This window comes from Sapajus apella, unplaced genomic scaffold (genome assembly GCF_009761245.1).
Source record: "Sapajus apella isolate SASKATOON/1434 unplaced genomic scaffold, GSC_monkey_1.0 scaffold82, whole genome shotgun sequence".
Lineage (NCBI taxonomy): Eukaryota > Metazoa > Chordata > Mammalia > Primates > Cebidae > Sapajus > Sapajus apella.
Window position 1 is genome coordinate 6,380,431 of NW_022437022.1, and position 24,002 is coordinate 6,404,432.

At 41.3% G+C, this 24,002-nt stretch overlaps 2 protein-coding genes across 2 annotated transcripts in view; one reads left to right on the forward strand and one right to left on the reverse strand.

The window, feature by feature from the left end:
• Positions 1-4,844: 4,844 nt before the first annotated feature.
• LOC116533409 (plasminogen-like) lies at positions 4,845-23,013 on the forward strand. The gene is made up of 3 exons (XM_032253138.1): positions 4,845-5,040; positions 20,529-20,674; positions 21,306-23,013. Exons 1-3 carry the CDS (start codon positions 4,869-4,871, stop codon positions 21,465-21,467), a joined length of 480 nt encoding a protein of 159 aa, XP_032109029.1. The 5' UTR covers positions 4,845-4,868; the 3' UTR covers positions 21,468-23,013.
• The window catches only part of SLC22A3 (solute carrier family 22 member 3), a 104,784-nt gene continuing 103,104 nt past the window's right edge, over positions 22,323-24,002 (reverse strand). The window contains exon 11 of the mRNA XM_032253137.1: positions 22,323-23,899. Within this exon, the coding sequence (XP_032109028.1) occupies positions 23,839-23,899 (61 nt within the window). The 3' untranslated portion in view covers positions 22,323-23,838. The remainder of the gene's footprint in view (positions 23,900-24,002) is intronic.

The window sequence follows — 24,002 nt, forward strand, 5'->3', positions numbered from 1 at the left end:
TCAAATCTCTATAATTTATTATATATTTGTGTTGGGGACATTCAACTATTCGCCATATTATTGTTGACATCCTACTGTGGCATAGAACACTAGGACATATTCTTCCTATCAAGCTGTAATTTTGTACCCTTTCACAACTCTCTCCCTACCCGTCCCTGCCGTGGACCCTTCTCAGCCTCTGGTATCTTCTGTCCTCCTTTTTACTTCCTGAGATCAACTTCTTTTAGCTGCCACATATGAGTGAGAACATCCAGTGTTAACCTTTCTGTTCCTGGCTTATTTAACATAATGTCCTTTAACTTTATCCATGTTACTGTGAATGATAGGATTTCATTATTTTTTATGGCTCGATAGTACTCCATGGTATGTATCTACCACATTTTTAAAATCTGTTCATGTGTGGTCAGACAACTAGGTTGATTCCATTCTTGGCTATTGTGGTTAGAGCTGCAATAAACCTCGGGGTGCAGATGGCTCTTTGATATAAAGATTTCCATTCTGTTGGATAAGTGTCCAGTAGCGAGATTGCTGGATCATAGGATACTTCTATTTGTAGTTTTTTGAGGAACCTCCATACTGTTCTCCAGAGTGATTGCACTACTTTAAATTCCTACTGTGTATAAAAGTTCATTTTTTTCTGCATCCTTACCAGCATGTTATTTTTTTCTCTTTTTGATACTAGCCATCCTCATGGGGGTGAGAGCATAGCTCATTGTGGTCTAGATTTGCATTTCCCTAAGGATTAGTGATGTTGAGCACATTTTCATTCATTTGTTGGACATTTGTACGTCTTCTTTTGAGAAATGTCTACTCAGGTCATTTGCCTATATTTAAATTGGGTTGGTTTTTTGCTCTGAGATGTTTGAGTTCCTTGTATATTCTGGATACTAGTCCCCTGTCCGATGAGTGGTTTACACAACACTAGACACCACGCAAGGTTCATTACACAGGCTGTTTCATTGACTCCTCACTCCAGCCCTATGGGGGAGGTGCTATTACTACCACTCTGGTCTTACCAACAGAGGGCTGAGCAGAGGTTCATAGCTTCCCCAAAGTCACAGAGCTAGTGTGGCAGATGGAGCAGAGTTGGATGCCAAGGCCAGGCCCTCCAGCCCCACGCCTCGCTGCTGCAGGATCCTGCTCGTCTGCAGTCACTGCCACAGGCATCAATGGTAGTGCCAGAATAAGCATTTATCGAGCACCTACTGTATTCACAGAACTCTGATCAGTCTGAAGCAAACAAAGCCAAGGAATGGTAGAAACTGGGGAGTTGAAACCAGAGTCTAGGGCCTGAAGTGCACTTCCTGGGCCAGGTTAAAGTGAATGAAACATTCGTATTTTGATCCCTTTCATTATTTATCATTCATACCCATAACATCTTTAAGGGGATCAGTTTAGATGCAAAGTCAAAAACAAATAGGCATCGAATCAGCTCTTCCAACGTTTTCTTCTCCTGAAAAAGGTTATTTGAAAGCCCTGTTTTGCAGAGACTCAGTCCTTTTGCATGATGGGTAAATCGTAGGAGACCCCTACCAGGTCTTATGTTACATATTTAATGTGGAAATGTTGCTTCACCCAAGAGCCTCGAGTTTTCAGAGATACTGTCCTCAAGTTTCCCCCCTTGCACAATGCCGGCGCCTGCAGGAAACAGCTCCGATGCACGTAAGACTTAAATACAACCCACAGAAGTGCTGGCTGGGCTAGAAAAACCGGTTGCTAAACAGAAGACTAATATTTTCTTTTTCTTCTCTGGAATTCGTAAACAGTATTTGTTCTCAGTCTTGCGTTTGAAACGTTCCTGCCGGAACACCGCTGGGCAGCTTGGAAGCAGAAGCAAACGTCATCCCGGCCGGCAGGGGGCGGCAGACCGCACACTCTGCCCCTGCCGCCCGTGGGGGGGCGTGTCCAGATCCCAAACTGTCGCGGGCTTTACTTCAGGCGACTGCAGCCGGCGGATGGTTCATGTCCTGAGGCTGCAGATTACGAGGTGGTAGCAGCGGGGGGCATGAGGCCGAGAGTGGGCTGAGCAATCCAGGGGCGCCAGGGTGGGAGCCGCCGCGGGCCGTGGCCGCCCGGAGGACTCTGACGCTTCTGGAGCGCGCCAGGGAGCGCGCGAGGGGCCCCGGGACCGGCCCAAGGCCGCCTGCGCTCCGCAGAGGGGCGGGCGCGGGGGACGCAGGCGTGGACGGGGCGGGTGGGCGGCCCCCTCCCGCAGGCCCAGGGTGGCCGGGCCACGGCCGTGGGAAGGGCAGGACGGCGCCCCTGCGCCGCCAGCTGGGCTTTTCTCCCGCGTTCCAGGGCGCGACCCCGCTCCGTCCAGCCGCTGGCTCCGGGGCTGAGCCCAGGGAGGTGGTCGGAGCCCCTGGAAGAAGTGGGGGTTGAGGGCGTTTCCTCTTCCAAGCGCGAGCACGTGGAGCCCCCATGCTCCAGCCCCTGGACGCTGGATTGGAAACTGGCAGGGGTAGGAGAGGTGTGCAGGAGGCCGCCCTCCGCCTTCCTCTGTTCTAACCTGCTGGATTCAGGGAGTCCTGGTACTTGTATTTTTTTACCGGAAAAAAATTCTAAAGGCAGAAAAGCCAATGTGGTGGGTTACGCCTCCTTAACGTGCCCCATTTAACTTTGTTAGCTTCCTTCCACAGACTGACCTTGTTCGTGCAATCAGTGTGGTCCTGTGTCAGCTATGCAAAACAATATTTGTTTACTGAATCTGGTTGCAAAGGCAAGAAGTAGCGTCCCATGGGACACATTGATCCGGGTGGAAAGGGATGTGTATGCCCTGAAACATGGACAGCCACATGCCATGCTTGGTTTTGTGTAGAACGAACGAGATGATCTTTTCACTGATTTTCAGAATTCTGGAGAATTCACTTACGAAAATAAGCATGTGTGTCAATGCATGACTAATGTGGGCATTTACTTTAACGGAAGCAGTGCTCCAGATATATTGAGACACAGATTTTATTAGGTTCCTTTTTACCATATGATCAATTATCTGCTTACCTCATAAGTTGCAGTAGGGGAAGAAGGTACTTCCTATTTTCTCTTTAAATTTCTTGTTCCTTATTTAAAGAAGCAATAGGCCGATTGCAGTGACTCACTTCTGTAATCCCAGCACTTTGGTAGGCCAAAGTAGGCAAATTGCCTGAGGTTAGGAGTTCGAGAGCAGCCTGGCCATCATGGTGAAACCCAGTCTCTACTAAAAAAAAAAAAAAAAAAAATACAAGAATTAGCCACTTATGGTGGCACATGTCTGTAATCCCAGCTACTTGGCTGGCTGAGGCAGGAGGATTGCTTGAACCCAGGAGGCGGAGGTTGCAGTGAGCAGAGATGGCACCATTGCACTCCAGCCTGGGCCACAAGAGTGAGACTTCCTCTAAAAAAAGAAAAGTCCTCAACTATTTGGCTAAATACAAAGCTGTGTATTCACAGGGAGAGGTTTCACAAACAAAGGAGGAACAACTGGAGGAGAACAGTGAGCTCAGTGTAGATGCCAGAGCTCACATAGGACTTTCAGACTCTTTTCAGACTCAGTATATATTTTATGCTGAGTTTTTAAAATGAAATAGTTTATGTGGACAGGCACAAAAGGTACCAAAGGGGAACCTTAACAATGAGGAAGAATCTTTCTATAAAGAGAACAGGTGACAATATACACAAAGTGTGTGCTAAGTGTGGAAGGAGCATTTTCATCCTTAAAGCACATCAGAATTGAATATGAATAATCTATTTGTCAGTGAAATAAACAGCTCTTTGAGGATTTGAGACTACATTCATCATTTGCTCACAGACTTGCAGTTTTGCTTTTCTCTGCATTTCTTTGCTGTCAGATGACTTCTGCGTTGTTGAATTGTATTTTGAGTGGATACTTTTGTTTGGTAATACTAAAAATTTTAAATTATAAAAAATGTATATTATCCTTTCTCTTCCTTCTAAACACGTGTGACTATAAAACATCATTCCCGTGTGACCATGTGTGCTGCAGACTGTTTCAAAATCAGGCAGGCAATTAGCAATGAACACCAGGTGGTCCACCTTCAATGTTAGCTTGTTCATTTACATGCTCCTGGCACCAGCCCTAGACTCACCTGTGCCCCAGAATAACATTCAGACTCTCAGCTGGTCTTGTGTTACACGCTCATGGTCTGGTTCACACCATGATATACACCTCTCTGCTCCCTGTCTCCTGGGCTGGGGTCAAGTCAAGCAGTCAGTGACAGGTTTCATTCCCAGTAACAGAACTGGTTCACATGGCTCACTGGACATGTTGCGGCTTCGAAAACGTTCATCCCAGTGTTAGCACTTTCATTTGGTATCAAGTATTTCACTGGATTCTTACAACCATAGTGTAGTAACACTCACTGAGGAGGAAGTGGAGGATCCAAGGATGGAGCACCTTGCTCTGGGCACACAACGCATTTGCAGTTTTACAGTCATTGGTGGCGTCTCAATCAGACATTTTGCAGACTGATCTATAACCTATTCAATTAATATGAAAGGACGCACTCAGCATGAGATTCTAGTCGGGCACAGAATATACATGAGAAGTGCGACTTTGTCATTCCTACTTTCAAAGGTGAAGGCCACCAGCAGTTTCTTGTAAGCAACCGATGCCTTTCAAATGAAGTCTTGTATCTGTGTAGTCCATAGACAGATGTGAGGGTGAAAAACGCTGTGTTCTCTGTTGCTCTGGGTCAGTGAAGCAAGGCAGTGCCAGCTCAGAGGACTCTGCAGACTCAAGGCAGGGATGGCTGGTTGTGGGTGCTGCAGCTCCCAGCAGAGCATCAAACAACAGCTGATGCTTTTCTTCAGTCCTGCCATCATCACTGGCAAAGTGATCCCAGCTTGTCTGCTGGGGACTCAAGGCAGGGATGGCTGGTTGTAGGTGTTACAGCTCCCAGCAAAGCATTAAACAACAGCTGATGCTTTTCTTTGGTCCTGCCATCATCACTGACAAAGTAATCCCAGCATGTCTGCCATCCCCAAATTATGTGGTTGCCGACTGGACTGAATGTTACATCACTGGCTGGGGAGAAACCCAAGGTGAGATAAATTCCATTGCCCATATAACAAATTGATTTTGACCCGAAGTCCATGTGGCGAAATGAGCATTTTGAAGAAAGCTGTACAAATTCCTGTCAATATGGTCCACCACACTCCTAATTTTGTCTGGGTACCTGTCTATTTCTGCATAATGAGTCTTCAAGGCACGTGGTCAAGGGGAAGAAGACTGTTTCTTTGAGTCTCTCTCTCTTTTCTTTTTCAGAACATTTTTTATTCTATTTTAATTAATTTTAACTTTTAAGTTCACGAATACATGTGCAGGTTTCTTTTTTTGCATAAGTGTCATGGGGGTTCTACAGATTATTTTGTCACCTAGGTACTAATCCTAGTACCCAATACTTAGTATTTCCAGCTCCTCTCCCTCCTCCCACTCTTCTCCCTCAAGTAGGTGCCAATGTCTGTTGCTCCTTTCTTTGTGTCCATGTGCTCTCATCATTTAGCTCCCACTTGTAAGTGTGAACATGTGGTATTTCTGTTCCTATGTTAGTTTTCCAAGAATAATGGCCTCCAGCTCCATTCATGTTCCTGTAGGAGACATTGTCTCATTCTTTTTTATGGCGACATAATATTTCATAGTGTATATATATCATATTTTTTTTTATCCAATGTGTCATTAATGGGCATATAGGTGATTCCAAGTCTTTGCTATTATAGATGGTGCTGCAGTGAACATTCACATTCATGTGTCTTTATGATAGAATGACTTATATTCCTCTGGGTAGGATTGTTGGGTTGAATGTTAGGTCTGTTTTTAGCTCTTTGAGGAATCACTGGACTGCTTTCTACAATGGTTGAACTAATTTACAGTCCCACCTATAGTGTGTAAGTGTTTACTTTTCTCTACAACCTTTCCAGCATCTGTTATTTTTTGACTTTTTGTAATAGCCATTCTGGCTGGTGTGAGATGGTTTCTCATTGTGGTTTTGATTTGCATTTCTCTATCAGTGATATTGAGCATTTTTTCATATGCTTGTTGGATACCTGTATGTCTTCTTTAGAAAAAGGTTTGTTCATGTCTCTTGTCCACTTTTTAATGGGGTTGTTTTGTTTCTTGTACATTCGTTTAAGTTTCTTGTTTTTAGATGTATAGCTTGCAAATACTTTCTCCCACTCCGTAGGTTGTCTGTTTACTCTGCTGATAGTTTTTTTTTTTTTTTTCCTGTGCAGAAGCTCTTAAGTTTAATTAGATCCCATTTTGTCAATTTTTGCCTTTGTTGAGATTGCTTTTGGCATCTTCGTCATGAAATCCTTGCTAATTCCTATATCCAGAATGGCATTGCCTAGGTTGTCTTCAAGGGTTTTTAAAGTCTTGGGTTTTACATTTAAGTCTTTAATCCATCTTGAGTTGATTTTTGTTTATGGTGTAAGGAAAGGGGTCCAGCTTCATTCTTCTACATATGGCTAGCCAAAATTAGCCCAACACCATTTTTGAATAGGCAGTCATTTTCCCATTGTTTGATTTTTGTCATCTTTGTCAAAGATCAGATGGTTGTAGGTGTGGTCTTATTTCTAGACTCTGTATTCTGTTCCACTGGTGTATGTGTCTGTTTTTTTTTTTAACCAATACCATGCTGTTTTGGTTACTGTAACCTTGAAATGTAATTTGGAGCCAGGTAACATGATGCCTTCAGCTTTGTTCTTTTTGTTTAGGATTACCTAGGCTATTCTGGATCCTTTTTGGTTTCATGTAAATTTTAAAATAGTTTTGTTCTGGTTCTGTGAAGAATGTCATTGGTAATTTGATAGGAATAGCATTGAATCTGTAAATTAGTTTGTGAAGTATGGCCATTTTAATAATATTTCATTTTTCCAATCCATGAGCATGAGATATTTTTCCATTTGTTTGTGTCATCTCTGATTTCTTTGAGCAGTATTTTGTATTTCTCATTGTAGAGATCTATCACCACCCTGGTTGGCTATTCTTTGGTGTTTAATTCTTTTTGTGGCAATTGCAAATGGGATTGTGTTCCTGATTTGGCTCTTGGCTTGGCTGTTATTGGTGTATAGGGATGTTAGTGCTATTTGCACTTTGATTTTGTATCCTGAAACTTTGCTGAAGTTGATTATCAGAGAAGGAGATTTGGGGCTGAGACTATGGGATTTTCTAGATATAGAATCATGTAATCTGTAAACAGGGATAGTTTGATTTCCTCTCTGCCTATATAGAAACATCTTTGTTTCTTTTCCTTGCTTGATTGCTTTGGCCAGGACTTTAATACTATGTTGAATAGGAGTGATGAGAGAGGGCATCCTTATCTTGTGCTGGTTTTCAAGGGTAATTCTTCCAGCTTTTGCCCATTCAGTATGGTGTTGGCTGTGGGTTTGTCATAGATGACTCTTACTATTTTGAGATATATTCCTTCAATATCTAGTTTATTGAGAGTTTTCAACATGAAGGATGGTAAATTTTATCAAAAGCCTTTTCTGCATCTATTGAGATAATCATGTGGGTTTTGTCTTTAGTTCTATTTATGTGATGAATCACATTTATTGATTTATGTATGTTGAACCAAGCTTGCATCCCAGGGGTGAAGTCTATTTGATCTTGATGGATTAGCTTTTTAATGTGCTGGATTAGGTTTGCAAGTAAAGTATTTTGTTGAGGATTTTTGCATCAATGTTCATCAAGGATGTTGGCTTGAAGTTTTTATTGTTGTGTCTCTGCCAGGTTTTGGTATCAGGATGATGCTGGCCTCATAGAATGAAATGGGAAGGACTTCCTCCTCCTCATGTTTTTTGAAGTTTCAGTAGGAATGGTAGTAGTTCTTCTTTGCACATCTCGTAGAATTTAGCTGTGAATCCATCCGGTCATGGCTTTTTGTTGCTTAGTAGGCTATTTATTACTGATTCAATTTTGGAGCTTATTATTGGTCTGTTCAAGAAATTAATTACTTCTTAGTTCAGTCTTGGGAGCGTATATGTGTCCAGGAATTTATCCATCTCTTCTAGGTTTTCTAGTTTATGTGCATAGAACTGTCTGTAGTAGTTTCTGATGGTTATTTTTATTTTTGTGAGGTCATTTGTAATTGTGTTAATTTGTGTCTTTCCTCTCTTCTTTTTTATTAGCCTAGCTAGCAGCCTAGTTATCTTATTAATGTTTTCAAAAAAACCAACTCTTGGATTTGTTGATCTTTTGAATGTGTTTTCATGTCTTGACTTTCTTCAGTTCAGCTCTGATTTTGGTTTTCCTTGCCTTTGATAGCTTTGGGGTTGACTTACTCTTATTTCTCTAATTCTTCCAGTTTTGATGTTAGGTTCTTTGTGATATTTCTTTTTGATGTGAGCATTTAATGCTATGAATTTCCTTCTTAACACTACCTTAGCTATGTCCCAGAGATTCCAACATGGTGTTTCTTAATTATCTTTAGTTTCAAAGAACATCTTGATTTCTGCCTTAATTTTATTATTTACCCTAAAGTAATTCAAGACTATGTTGTTTAATTCCTATGTAATTGTATGGTTTTGAGTATTTTTCTTAGTCTTGACTTGTATGTTTATTGAGCTGTGGTCTGAGGGTGCTTTTGATATAATTTGGTTCTTTTGCATTTGCTGAGGATTGTTTTATGTCCAATTATGTGGTTGATTTTTAGAGAATGTGCCATGTGATGATGAGAATAATGTATATTCTGCTGTTTTGGGGTAGAGAGTTCTGTGGAAGTCTATCACATCCATTTGGTCCAATGTTGAGTTCAGGTCCCGAATATCTTTGTTAATTTTTTGCCTCGATGATCTGTCTAATACTTCAGAGGACTGCCAAAGTCTCCCACTATTATTGTATGGGTGTCTAAGTCTCTTTATAGGTCTCTAAGAACTTTCTTTATTAAGCTGGATGCTCCTGTGTTGGATGCATATATATTTAGGATAGTTAGGTCTTCTTGTTGAATTGAACTCTTTACCATTATGTAATGCCATTCTTTGCCTGTTTTGGTCTTTATTGGTTTAAAATCTGTTTTGTCTGAAACTGGGATTGCAACTCCTGCTTTTTTCTGATTTCCTTTTGCCTGGTAGATTCTCCTCCATCTCTTTATTTTGAGCCTTTGGGTGTCATTACATGTGACATGGGTTTCTTGAAGACAGCATACCATTGGGTCTTGCTTTTTTAGCGAGCTTGCCACTCTGTGCCTCTTAAGTTGGGCATGTAGCCCATTTACATTCACGGCTAGTGTTAATATGTATGAATTTGTTGCTCTCATTATGCTGTTATGCTGGCTTGTTTGTATGGTGGCTTTACAGTGTCACCAGTTTGTGAATTTAAATGTATTTTTGTATTGGTTAGCTATCTTCCCTTTCTATAGTTAGTGCTCTTTTCATGATCTCTTGTAAGGCAGATCTGGTGGTAATGAACTCCCTCAACATTTGCTTATCTAACAGGGATCTTATTTCTTTATTGCGCAGGAAGCTTAGTTTGGTTGGATATGAAATTCTTGGTTGAATATATATATTTTTAAAATGTTGAATATAGGCCCCAAATCTCTTCTGACTTTAGGGGTTCAGCTGAAAGGTATGCTGTTAGGTTGATAGGTTTCCCCTTGTAGATGACCTGTCCTTTCTCTCTAGCTGCTTTTAACATTCTGTCTTTCATTTTGACCTTGGAAAATCTGATGATTATGTGTCTTGGGGATGATCTTCTTGTGTAGTATCTTGCAAGGATTCTCTGTATTTTCTGAATTTGACTATTGGCCTCTCTAGCAAGATTGGGGAAGTTTTCAAGTACGATATCCTAAATTGTATTCTAAATTGTTAGCTTTCTGCCCATCCCTTTCAGAGATGCCAGTGATTTGTAGCCTTGGCCTTTTTACATAATCCCATAATTCTTGGACGTTTTGTTCATTCCTTTTCATTCTTTTTTCTTCATTTTTGTTGACTGTCTTATTTCAGAGGACTAGTCTTCCACTTCTGAGATCTTTTGCTCAGCTTGGTCTATTCTGCTATTAATACTTGGACTGCATTGTGAAATTCTTATAGTTTGTTTCTGAGCTTGCAGCTCTGTCAGATCCACTAGGTTTTTTGTTTGTTTGTTTGTTTTGTACCACAGATTTCGTCTTTCAGCTTCTGTAGTATTTTATTGTGATTCCTAATTTTCTTATATTGGATTTTGCCATTGTGCTAAATCTTGATGATCTTAATTTCTATCCATAGTCTGAATTATATTTCTGTCATTTCAGTTAACATGGTCTTGTTAAGAACCCTTGCTGGAGAACTGGTGCAGTTGTTTGGAGGACATAGGACCTTCTGGCCATTTGAGTTATTGGAGTTCTTGTGTTGGTTCTTTCTCATGTCTCTGTGTGGGTGTTTCTTGAACTGCAGTGTAGATTGAATACAGCCAATAAACTTCTTCTTTGGAGGTTTTCACAGGGCCAAGGCCTTGTATAGGGTCTTTATTTGTAGCTGACTTCTTGTTTTTGGTTTCATAGTGGGGCATATTAGCAAAATATTTTTGGTGCTGAAGTTTTGGGGTGTGATCCATTTTATTTTAATGATTGTGTATTTCCCTTACACCTACATAAAACAAACAAAACACCAGTAAAGGTCTTTGAGTCTCTGAATCCATATTTAGCATTCATATTGCTTCCCCTAGTAAGTGGGGTTTTCACCTAGCCCTTAAGTTAAGGGTGTTAGATTATTTTTCATGTGAAATTAGCGAGACTGGGTTTCCAAATATGGTGTAAAACAATAAAAACTAAAGTTATAATTAAACTAGTTTTCTTCCCAAATAACCACAGTCTACTGTGTGTGGGAGGGTGTTAGGCACGGGACCTGCAGCTAAGGAAGAGGCAGACAGGCCCCATGGCCCCAAATCTAGGATGGCATTTGATATTAGTTGATGGGTGAGAGAAAGAGAGGGAACATTTGTGCAGGATGTGGTATCATCAGCACCTGTACTACATTTTAGGGATTCCTTCTTTTTGCAGTATGGCCTGACAATAATTATATCCATCAGACTTGCCCCCTTGGATGTTGGAACACTGAGACTGTCTTGGGCTCTCTGCCTGACTCTCTCAGAGGTGCTGGTGAGATCACAAGGAGTCTGGTGTCCTAGGAAAGCATTCTGACTCTGCCACTAGCCAGATAGACCTGGAGTAGGCACATTACCTCTCTGTACCACTTGGTTCCAACCCCGCATTTGTAAAACCAGCATATTTAGGAGATGTTTTCCACATCAGCATTTTACACAAGCTGTCATTTGAAGAAAGGTTTTTTGTTTTTGTTTTTGTTTTCTTTTTTGGTTTAACAAAAACGTTAAAAACCACTGGTCTAGATAATTGCAAAGTTTCCTTTCCCTTTTCTGTGCTTTTCTTACTATTTTAAAAACCTAACTTCCTTGGTTTATTGATCCTCCTTTCTGCGCACCTGAGTCTGGGAGCTCTGAGGCCAACCAAAAGGAAACTTGATAAATGAGGAACACCTTTGGGTGTGCCAGGCTGCTCCCAGTGTTTTGCATTTTTAAAAATTTAGATGATGCAAACCTCTGAGAGTTAGATATTATTGTTCCTATTTTAAAAATGAGGAGAGACTCAGAGAAGGTGCAGGATGGCACAGACAGACCTGAATTGGAACCCTGGCTCCTACTTACTGGCTGTCAGGACTTAGAACTAAGTCATGAACTCTCGTTGATTGTTTCCTCAGCTGATGTGGGCTGCAGGGCTGTTGGGGGAGAAAGAATAAGAAAGTGCTTCAAATGTTGTGCACATGCTAAGCGCTCCATCATGGCAGCTCCTACTAATAAGGAATAGGGTTGTATATAACATGACTCTTTTTTGAAACTGACATAAAATCCAGCTTAAGTTGGATTAAGCAAAAAGGGAAATTCTTAGAGAGCTGAAAAGTCTTCAGGCTCACATGATGGCTCCAGGCCCCAAGCCCTCTCCAACCATGGAGTAGGCATCATTTTTGGGCACAAAGGTGACATTCTCATGGTGGCAGATGCTGTGACAGCTCTCAGTCTGCCAGGAAAGACTAAGGAAGGCTACTCTCCCCATTAGGTTAACATTACAATAGTCAGCCATGTCTGAGAGGTTGAACTTGGGTCATAGGCCTGTCCTTGAACCCATCACTGATTGGCTCCCACCTGCATCATCTATTCCATGCTAGAGGTGGAGGCAGGACCCCATGCATACCCAGAAGGGGCAAAAGGTAGATCCCTCAACAGGATTATGGGATGTAGGGTGATAGGATACTGGGCATCCAGAAAGCAAACAGATCCTCTACAATACTTCAACTGATGAAGGCACAGAGCTAAAATCATAAGGATCTGGGTGTGAGTTCTGGCTCTACCATCTTCCATGTGATGTTGGGTAGTTATTTAATCCCTTTTAGTCTCAGATTTCTCACCTGTACTAACATATAAGTTTATTGTGATGAGAATCATCGTCATCGTCATCATCATCACCATCCACATTACCACTGCCACTCCTATGTTTATGTTCATCAACATCATCACCACCACCATTATCATCACCACCAACATCATTGCCACCACTACTATAACTATTATCATCACCCTCAGCATCATCAACATCAACACTGTTATCACCACCACCATCAACATTACTACCGCTACCATCACAATTACCATCATTCCATCAACATCACCATTATCATTACCATTGCCATCATCACAATCATCACCAGCATTCCATCACCATCACCATTATCACCACCACTATCATGATAGTCATTATTACTACCATCACCATCACCATCACCACCACCACCACCACCACCATCATGACTACCCATCACTACCATCATCATCATCATTCCACCATCATCACAATGATCATTACCACTACCATCACTATCATCATCAGTAGACATCACATAACCAGTTTGTAGCTGGGCCTTGAACCCAAAGCACACTCACTGTTTTTTCTGTCCCAGACCCATCCGCATACTTCTAACCACCATCCTCCACTGGGCTCCCGCCTCCCCTGGTCTCACCTGCGTGTCCGTGGAGAAAATGATTCTCAGAGTGCTAACTAGACCAAGAGGTGCCACAAAATATAACTCAAGCCTGTTCATCAATTTTCTTTCTTTCTTTCCTTCTCTTTCTCTCCTTTCTTCCTTCCTTCTTTCCCTTTCTTTCCTTCCTTCCTTCCTTCCTTTCTTTCCTTCCTTTCCTTCCTTCCTTCCTTCCTTCCTTCCTTCCTTCCTTCCTTCCTTCCTTCCTTCCTTCCTTCCTTCCTTTCTCTCTCTCTCTCTCTCTCGCTTTCTTTCTTCTCTCTCTCTCTCATTCTCTCTGTGTCTCATATATATATATATATATATATATATATATATATATGTATATTTTATTGTATTTTAGGTTCTGGGGTACATGAGCAGATCATGCAGGATTGTGGCATAGGTAGACACATGGCAATGTGGTTTGCGGCCTCCATCCCCCCATCATTTACATCTGGCATTTCTCCCCATGTTATCCCTCCCCAACCTCCCTACCCCTGCTGTCCCTCCCCTAATCCCCCTCAACAGACCCCAGTGTGTGCTGCTCCGCTCCCTATGTCCATGTGTTCTTGTTGTTCAACACCTGCCTATGAGTGAGAACTTGCTGTGTTTGATTTTCTGTTTTTGTGTCAGTTTGCTGATAATGATGGTTTCCAGATTCATCCATGTCCCTAAAAAGGACACAGACTCATAGTTTTTTATGGCTGCATAGTATTCCATGGTGTATATGTGCCACATTTCCCTTGTCCAGTCTATCATCAATGGGCATTTGGGTTAGTTCCACGTCTTTGCTATTGTAAACAATCACAATGAACATACATGTACATGTGCCTTTATAATAGAATGATTTATAATCCTTTAGATATATACCCAGTAGTGGGATTGCTGGGTCAAATGGAATTTCTATTTCTAGATCGTTGAGAAATCGCCACACTGTCTTCCACAATGATTGAACTAATTTACACTCCCACCAACAGTGTAAAATGTTCCTGTTTCTCCAAACCCTCTCCAGCATCTGTCATCTCTAGATTTTTTAATGATCACCATTCTAACTGGTGTAAGATGATATCTCAATGTGGTTTTGATTTGCATTTCTCTAATGAACAATGATGATGATCGTTTTTTCATATGTTTGTTGGCACGATATATATCTTCTTTTGAAAAGTGTCTGCTGATGTTCTTCACCCACTTTTGAATGAGTTTGTTTTTTTCTTGTAAATTTGTTTTAGTTCTTTGTAGATTCTGGATATTAGTCCTTTGTCAGATGGGTAGATTGCAAAATTTTTTTCCCATTCTGTTGATTGCTCATTCACTCTAATGATTGTTTCTTTTGCTGTACAGAAACTCTGGAGTTCAATTAGATCCCAGTTGTCTATTTTGGCTTTTGTTGCCAATGCTTTTGATATTTTAGTCATGAAGTATTTGCCTATGCCTATGTCCTGAATGGTTTTGCCTAGGTTTCCTTCTAGGGTTTTTATGGTGTTAGGTCTTATGTTTAAATCTTTAATCCAACTGGAGTTAATTTTAGTGTAGGGTGTCAGGAAGGGGTCCAGTTTCTGTTTTCTGCACATTGCTAGCCAGTTATCCCAACACCATTTATTAAACAGGGAATCCTTTCCCCATTGCTTCTTTTTGTCAGGTTTGTCAAAGATCAGATGATTGTAGATGTGTGGTGTTGCTTCTGGGGCTTCTGTTCTGTTCTATTGGTCTACGTCTCTGTTTTGGTACCAGTACCATGCTGTTTTGATTACTGTAGCCTTGTAGTTTTAAGTCAGGTAGCGTGATGCCTCCTGCTTTCTTCTTTTTGCTTAGAATTGTCTTGGCTATGTGGGCTCTCTTTTGGTTCCATATGAAGTTTAAGGTGGTTTTTTCCAGTTCTGTGAAGAGGGTCATAGGTAGCTTGATGGGGATAGCATTGAATCTATATATTACTTTGAGCAGTATGGCCATTTTCACAATATTGATTCTTCCTAACCATGAGCATGGAATGTTTTTCCATCTGTTTGTGTCCTCTCTTATTTCCTTGAGCAGTGATTCGTAGTTCTCCTTGAAGAGGTCCTTTACATCCTTTGTTAGTTGTATCCCTAGGTATGTTATTCTCTTTGTAGCAATGTGAATGGGAGTTCGTTCTTGATTTGGCTGTCTTTGAGTCTGTTATTGGTGTATAGGGATGCTTGTGATTTTTGTGCATTGATTTTGTATCCCGAGACTTTGCTGACATTGCTTATCAGTTTAAGGAGATTTTGGGCTGAGACGATGCGGTCTTCTAAATATACAATCATGTTATCTGCAAATAGAGAAATTTGACTTCCTTGTTTCCTAATTAAATACCCTTTATTTCTTTTTCATGCCTAATTGCTCTGGCTAGGACTTCAAATACTATATTGAATAGGAGTGGTGAGAGAGGGCATCCTTGTCTAGTGCCAGATTTCAAAGGGAATGCTTCCAGTTTTAGCCCATTCAGTATGATATTGGCTGTGAGTTTGTCATAAATAGCTTTTATTGTTTTGAGATACGTTCCGTCAATGCCTAGTTTATTGAGAGTTTTTAGCATAAAGCGCTGTTGAATTTTGTCAAAGGCCTTCTCTGCATCTATTGAGATGATCATGTGGTTTTTGTCTTTGGTTCTGTTTATGTGGTGGATTATGTTTATAGACTTGCGTATGTTGAACCAACCTTGCATCCCTGGGATGAAGCCTACTCTATCATGGTGGATAAGCTTTTTGATGTGCTGTTGCAATTGGCTTGCCAGTATTTTATTGAATATTTCTGCATCTATGTTCATCATGGATATTGGCCTGAAATTTTCTTTTTTTTGTTGAGTCTCTGCTGGGTTTTGATATCAGGATAATGTTGGTCTCATAAAATGATTTGGGAAGGATTCACTCTTTTTTGTATTGTTTGAAATAGTTTCAGAAGGAGTGTTACCAGCTCCTCTTTGTATGTCTGGTAGAATTCTGCTGTGAACCTATCTAGACCTGAGTTTTTTTGGTTGGTAGTCTATTAATTGCTGCCTCAACTTCAGCCCTTGTTATTGGTATATTCAGGGTTTCAACTTCTTCCTGGTTTAGGCTTGGGAGGGTGTAAGTGTCCAGGAATTTACCCATTTCTTCCAGGTTTACTGGTTTATGTGCATAGAGTTGTTTGTAGTAATCTCTGATGGTAGGTTGTATTTCTGTGGAATCAGTGGTGATATCCCTTTATCGTTTTTTTATTGCATCTATTTGATTGTTCTCTCTTTTCTTTTTTATTAATCTGGCTAGTGGTCTGTCTATTTTGTTGATCTTTTCAACAAAACATCTACTGGATTTATTGATTTTTTGAAGGGTTTTTTTTGGTCTCTATCTCCTTCAGTTCTGCTTTGATCTTAGTTATTTCTTGTCTTCTGCTAGCTTTTGAGTTTTTTGTTTTTTTTTTTTTTATCTACCCCTCTAGTTCTTTCAATTTTGATGATAGGGTGTCAATTTTAGATCTTTCTTGCTTCTCATGTGGGCATTTATTGCTAGAAATTTCCCTCTAGACACTGCTTCAAATGTGTCCCAGAAATTCTGGTACATTGTGTATTCATTCTTGTTGGTTTTGAAGAACATCTTTATTTCTGCCTTCATTTCATTGTTTATCCAATCAACATTCAAGAGCCAGTTGTTCAGTTTCCATGAAGTTGTGGAGTTCTGAGTTAGTTTCTGAATCCTGAATTCTAATTGATTGCACTGCGGTCTGAGAGGCGGTTTGTTATGATTTCTGTTCTTTTGCATTTGTAGAGGAGTGATTTACTTCCAATTATGTGGTTAATTTTAGAATACATGCAATGTGGTGCTGAGAAGAATGTATATTCTGTGGATTTGGGGTGACGAGTTCTGTATATGTCTATTAGGTTTGCTTGGTCCAGATCTGAGTTCAAGTCCTGGATATGCTTGTTAATTTTCTGTCTTGCTGATCTGTCTAATATTGACAGTGGAGTGTTAAAGTCTTCCACTATCATTGTGTGAGAGTCTAAGTCTCTCTGTAGGTCGTTAAAAACTTGCTTTATGTATCTGGGTGCCCCTGTATTGGGCGCATATATATTTAAAATCATTAGCTCTTCTTGTTGCATTGATCCTTTCATCATTATGTAATGCCCTTCTTTGTCTCTCTTGATCTTTGTTGGTTTAAAGTCTATTTCATCAGAGACTAGGATTGCAACTCTTGCTTTTTGTTGCTTTCCATTTGCTTGGTATATCTTCTTCCATCTCTTTATTTTAAGCCTATGTGTGTCCTTGCATGTGAGATGGGTTTCCTGAATACAGTGCACTGATGGGTCTTGACTTTTTATCCAATTTGCCAGTCTGTGTCTTTTGACTGGGGCCTTTAGCCCATTTACATTTAAGGTTAATATTGTTATGTGTGAATTTGATCCTGCCATTTTGATTCTAGCTGGTTGTTTTGCCTGTTAATTGATGCAGTTTCTTCATTGTGTTGATAGTCTTTACCATTTGGTACATTTTTGGAGTGGCTGGTACTTGTTGTTCATTTCTATGTTTAGTGCTTCTTTCAGGAGCTCCTGTAAGGTAGGCCTGGTGGTGACAAAATCTCTCAGCAATTTCTTTTTCATAAAGGATTTTATTTCTCCTTGGCTTATGAAGCTTAGTTTGGCTGCGTATAAAATTCTAGATTGGAAGTTCTTTTCTTTAAGGATGTTGAATATTGGACCCCACTCTCTTCTGGCTTGTAGTGTTTCTGTAGAGAGATCCACCGTGAGTCTGATGGGCTTCCCTTTGTGGGTAACCTGACCTTTCTCTCTGGCTGCCCTTAGCATTTTTTTTCCTTCATTTCAACCCTGGTGAATCTGACAATTATGTCCCTTGGGGGTTGCTGTTCTTGAGGAATATCTTTGTGGTGTTCTTGGTAGTTTCTGGACTTGAATGTTGGCCTGACTTGCTAGGTTGGGGAAGTTCTCTTGGATAATATCCTGAAGAATGCTTTCTAGCTTGGATTCATTGTCTCTGTCACATCCAGGCACTACCAACATCATCACAATTGCAATCACCGCCATCAACACTATCTCTTATACTAACATCACTGCAGACCACCACGATCACTATCACCATCACCACCACCATCATTGCTACCCACTGCCATCACCATTATTATTACCATCACCATCTTCACCACCACCATCTTCACCACCACCACCATCACCAGCACTATCACAATCACCATTGGTTTAATCATCACCACCTTTCCACCATCATCACCATCATCATAAATAAACATCACATAACCAGTGCATTGCTGGGCCTTGACCCCAGAGCCCACTTACTGTTTCCTCTCTCCCACCCCATCCACACATTCTAACCAACATTCTGCACTTGGCTCCTTGTCTCCTCTGGTCTCACCCACATGTCCGCTGAGAAAATGATTCTCAGAACACTAACTAGACCAGGAGGAGTCACACAACACAACTCAAGCCTGTTTATCAATGTCCATTTTCGATATGTTAATAATGACATCAGATCAATGGGTGTTTTCAGTTTCTCAGAGGGAGTTGTAATTCTCCACCTCTCCCCTCCATGTTTCCAGACTTTCCTGGACTTGGATATTCCAAATGCAGAGTAGGTGTTGAAGGCCGAGGGGCTCTTCCATGTAAGCCTCATCTGCAATTACTGGGCTGATCCTGCAGCCCTCTACTCAGGGGCCATTAAGGAGGGCTTCAGTCCTCAGATCACCTGTGGACCTCCTGCCTTCAGAGGTGCCATCTCTATATTGGCCACTGGATGGCAGCATGTACTCACAGACCACATCAATTTCCCTGCAGTGCCTGATGGGTTTTCCCCCTTATCAGGATGTTTGCCTTTCTCAGAGAGCAGATTCGACAGCAGTGACACCTAACTTAATTTTCAGCAAAATATTTTGAGAAGGGTGCCCCCTCACACAACTATGCAGCCCAGGTCATGCATCCCATGTCCAGTGCTTGGTAGTCAGGAGGAGCTTCCTCCATGCAACTCTGCCGTGCTAGGGCCCGGCTAGACTCTGGAGCAAGGTGCTGGGATGAGCATCTCCCATGCGGCTCTTGTAAACTCCAGATGCAGTGTCAGTTTTCTGAACCCAAAGCAATGATTAAAGTGTAGTCAAAGGCTTTGGGGAAAGGAGAGAGTGCCCCAGTTCTTGCCTGTGCCATGCTCGCAAAGCAGAGTTCTGCAAAATTCTAGTGAAAGCTGGGCTTGAAAAATTGGAAAACTGGATTATTTGTGAGAGCACAGAAACATCCCTGAGCGTGGCCATCTGGAAAAAATAGCATTTCCTCTGGCAATTTAGCAGACATTCTGTTTCAATTTGACAAAGGAAATAAAGCAGTTTTTCACAAAAGAAGAAATACAAGTAGGAGAATTGCCCTAGTTGTATTTTCTCTTCCTAATTCTCAAGGAAGCGCAAATCAGAAGATGAATCAGGACAGTTTTCACCTACTAGGTTAGCTACTATTTTAAAAATTGAATATACACAAGGGTGAAGTATTTGTTTTCTAGTACATTTTACACTGTCACACCGTTTTAGAGAATCATCTGGCAGTGTTACTGTGGGATAGAAATATGTCTATATCATTATGGAAACTTAGACTTCAGAAAGTAATAAGGAATAAGATTGAACTTTATGAACAAAGATGTGAAATGTTGGAAGCAAAAGTGGGGCCAACATGCACGAGGAGGAAGCATTTGGGCAGTGACTCCACAGACCCAGGCTCAAACTGAATCACACAACCTCCTTACACCTCAGTTTGCTTAACTGTAGAACAGGAATGATACGAGTGCCTGCTTCACAGGACTGTTGTAAGGATTAAGTGAGATACACCACATTAAGAGCTTGTGCTGGAAAGGTTAATTCTTGGTAAATGATAACTATTCTCTTTTTTTTGCAATAAAATTACACAACATAAGAGTCACTATTCTGTTTTGAAGGGTACCGCTGAGTGGCATTCAGTATATTAACAATGGTGTGCAAATGTCACCATATTTCCAGAACATTTTCCTCATCCCAAAAGGAAATCTCATGATCATTAAGTAGTAGCTCCACATTAGAATATTAATTATGAAGATTGTAGCATTATTTTAAAAACTCATGATATACATTGATTAAAAAAATCAGTATATGAAACTGTCCCATTATGATGTGAGTAGTAAGGAAAGAGTAAAAATCTGAAAAAAGGTATATAAAATGAATAGGAATTGCAATTCTCAGACTCTACATTGTGAAAGTCATTTTCATAGTTTTAAGAAAAACAAAAAGTACACAAACAACAACCAACCCCAAAGCACCATGACACAGCCCAGATTGTTAAATCCAGGTCTTGGATATTGACACTTGGTATATGATGTTGACACTCTCCAGGGTCAGAGGGTCCCACGGCATTGGGAGCTGCCTTGTGTTCCGCAGCTTCCTGGACAGACATTCCCAAAGAACAGCCCAGCACCGCTGCTCTGTTCTTCGGGAATTTCCTCCTGAACATGTTTTGGGTGCAGTAACCATTTCTTTCATCTTTTTAAACACAGGTACCTTTGGGGCTGGCGTTCTCAAGGAAGCCCGGCTCCCCGTGATTGAGAATAAAGTGTGCAATCGCTACGAGCTTCTGAATGGAAGAGTCAGATCCACTGAGCTCTGTGCTGGGGATCTGGCAGGAGGCACTGACAGTTGCCAGGTAAGAAAAGATCAAGAGACCAAACTTAGTCTTGTGTCCTCCCATCTCAGTCTCAGCCCCTTAGACTTCAGTCCCCACATGGCAAATTCAAGAAGGATTTGTCAACTAAAGACCCCAGTCTAAGTGTTGCTCAGCAACTCCCTAGATCTGTGCCTGAACGCATATTCAGATCATCTAAGGGGAGGTCTTGGGGCTTGGGTTCCAGATCTGTAGCAAGGGAATTATAAGGTCTGTAACTACCTCAGGCCATTTGCCCTCGTGGGGTGTGCTAGTGGCTAGGGACTAAAGTGGTGACTTTTCCAGTAGGGAAAGAGGTAGAGGGCACAGGACAGAGACCAACTGCACACACTTTACAAGGATGCCCAGGCTAGCCCAGTCTAAAGGAAACCCCAACATAGGAAGAGATCATGCAGGATTCACAAGGGATTTTTTTTCCCCAGGAAAAACTAAGTAGTGTGGTTTTGCTGAATAGACTTTGCTAAGTACTTAAGCACTGCAGATGCTTAAGGAATATGCGCACAAGTTCCTTTCTGATTTCAATTACTGGGAAAATGTACATATGGATGAGAGAAGGGTGGTTAAAAGGCTGGCAGCTTTACCCTTGCATGAATGTTTCCCTACCTCTGTATAGGGTGACAGTGGAGGGCCTCTGGTTTGCTTCAAGAAAGACAAATACATTTTACAAGGAGTCACTTCTTGGGGTCTTGGTTGTGCACGTCCCAATAAGCCTGCTGTCTATGTTCGTGTTTCAAGGTATGTTACTTGGATTGAAAGAATGATGAGAAATAATTAATTGGACAGGAGACAGAGTGAAGCATCAACTCACCTAGAGGCTGGAACATGGGTAGGGATTCAGCATGCTGGAAATAATTGACAGTAACCAAACGAAGACACTGTCCCCAGCCAGCAGCTTCGCCAGACCTCAGCATTTTTTATGGTACCGTGTGTAAGCTTTTCCTGTCTAACTGCTGGATTCTGTAATAAAGTGGCATAGCTCTGACATTTGTTAAAAATAAACTCTATACTTACTTTGAGTACATTTTTGTTTTGGTCTTCAACATTTTCATGTTCTCGGTTCACCCCACCAATTTTAAATGGGCAGACTGAGGGGGTTTGACTGTTTTTGATAAGAAACAGCCGCACAAAGGACTGAGAAGGCTGCGAGGTCACAGACGGGAGAGCCGAGTATTCCTTGGAAGTCGTCCACGCATTTGCCTCATCAGCTAACGAGGGCTTGACACACATTTTTACTGTCTTTACTCCTAACACTGAGATGAACGTTTTCAAAGCTGCAACATGTACGGGGAGCCATGAGAACCAGTTCTGTTATTGGAATGAAATCTGTTGCTGACTGTTGACTTGAGCCCAGAGGGGACCCAGAGCAGGGAGGTGTATATCAGGGAGTGAACCGGGCCATGAGCGTGTAACACAAGACCAGCTGAGAGTCTGAATGTTATTCTGCGGCACTTGTGAATCTAGGAAGGGTGCCAGGAGCATGTAAATGAACAAGCAAATATTGAAGGTGGACCACTTATTTCCCATTGCTAATTGCCTGCCCAGTTTTTAAACAGTCTGCTGCACATTGTCACAGGAGAATGAACTGTGGCAGTGATACATGTTTAAACGGAAGAGAAAGGACAAATGTACGTTTTTTACAATTTAAAATTTTAATTGTTGCCAAATAAACATATCCACTCAAAATACAATTTAACAGTGCAGCAGTCATCTTACAGCAAAGAAATGCAGAGAAGGGCAAAACTGCAAGTGACTGAATAAAGGATGAATGTAGTCTCAAATCCTCAAAGAGCCATGTTTATTTCGGTGACAAACAGATCATTTGTATTCAATTCTGATGTGCTTTCAGGGCTAAGATTCTCATTTTACAATTAGCACACATGCGTATACTGTGACCTGTTCTCCTTACAGAAATGTTCTTCCTCATGGTCAGTGTTTCCCTCTGGTACCAATTTTGCCTGTTCACGTAAAGTATTTTCTTTTTAAAACTCAGCATGAAGATTGGGTCTGAAAAGATAATGAATATACAATACAAAGCAGAACACACAAGTTCCACATTTCAAAGCTTTGATAACAAAAAAGAAAAATCAAATCCCTTGTAAGTCTCCATAAAGTCATTTATAAAGCTTCTGCTGATCCTGTTAAGCATGGATATAACTGACCTTTTCTTTTAAATTAAAACGTAAGCTTTTCTCCAAGACATGTCAAAGTGCCAAGACTGAATGGGAGCTGTCCGTGTTTTTCACTTCTGACCACACAGGCTCCATCGGAACTGAACCCACAAGTGTAGGAAAAATATCCCTTCACTGTTAAAATCCTAAAACCCAGAAATCATAATCCATGGGATTTGTTTAGTAAAGAAGGGAATCTGTGGCTCTAGGTGTCCACTAAAGAAGGGCCAAAAATGTCCCAAATCATGTCAGAACCATAGCATTATTTTATCAATAACAGAGGCAAGTCCTCAGACTGTACAGCAGATTGGTTCTTATTGCTGGAATGGGGCCTAAACCATGCCTGGAACTCCAGATGCTACAGAGGAGGTGGACGGGAGAGACTCCTGACCTGTTCACATTGCGAAGGTGTTCGGGACCCAAGGTGAGCAGAGAACACGAATGCTCACACTCCGTGGCCCAAGTGCCTGTGATTCAGCCTCCTTAACAGGATTCTCAAATCTTCATCCTCCGTGCAGTCTTCAGAATGGTCAGTTAGGGGCTTAGTCCCTTGACTGATCAGATTTGATGAGCACATTTCTTTACAACTTTCTCAAATCCTTGGTTGGCACATCCCACATTCTTGATGGAGCTGTCATGAGAATCGGGTCGGGGGAGGGGCTTCTCCTGTCTCTCTTTAGCCTAATGGGTCAGACCACAGAGAACACAAGGAAAAAAATCCAGGAAGGGCTGTGCACCTGACAGGTTCTTTGTTAAACTGGTTACATATTATGTGTTCCCAGAAAATTCAACAGCATTAAAAATTCTAATTCATCCAACTTTATATAAAAATACTCTGGATAGTTTGAAGTCTTTATACAGTATTACAACAGCGCGGCATAATGTAGCTGCAATGCACACGTGCATCTCTGCAAGGCACAGCTTTGCAAGGAGGATCAGCTCCTGGATAGCTCCGGCCTTCCGTCTTTGGCAGGGGCCTTAAACGTGAGAGCTGGAAACTGGGATTTTCTTATTCCTGCCACTTTTGTAGGAATGTGGACTGAAAAAAAAAAAAGGAGAAATTCTTTATGAAAGACTATGCAACTAGTTAGAAGAGGGTCTTCTGTTATTATTTAACAGTATAGCTGGTTTTGATCAAAGAC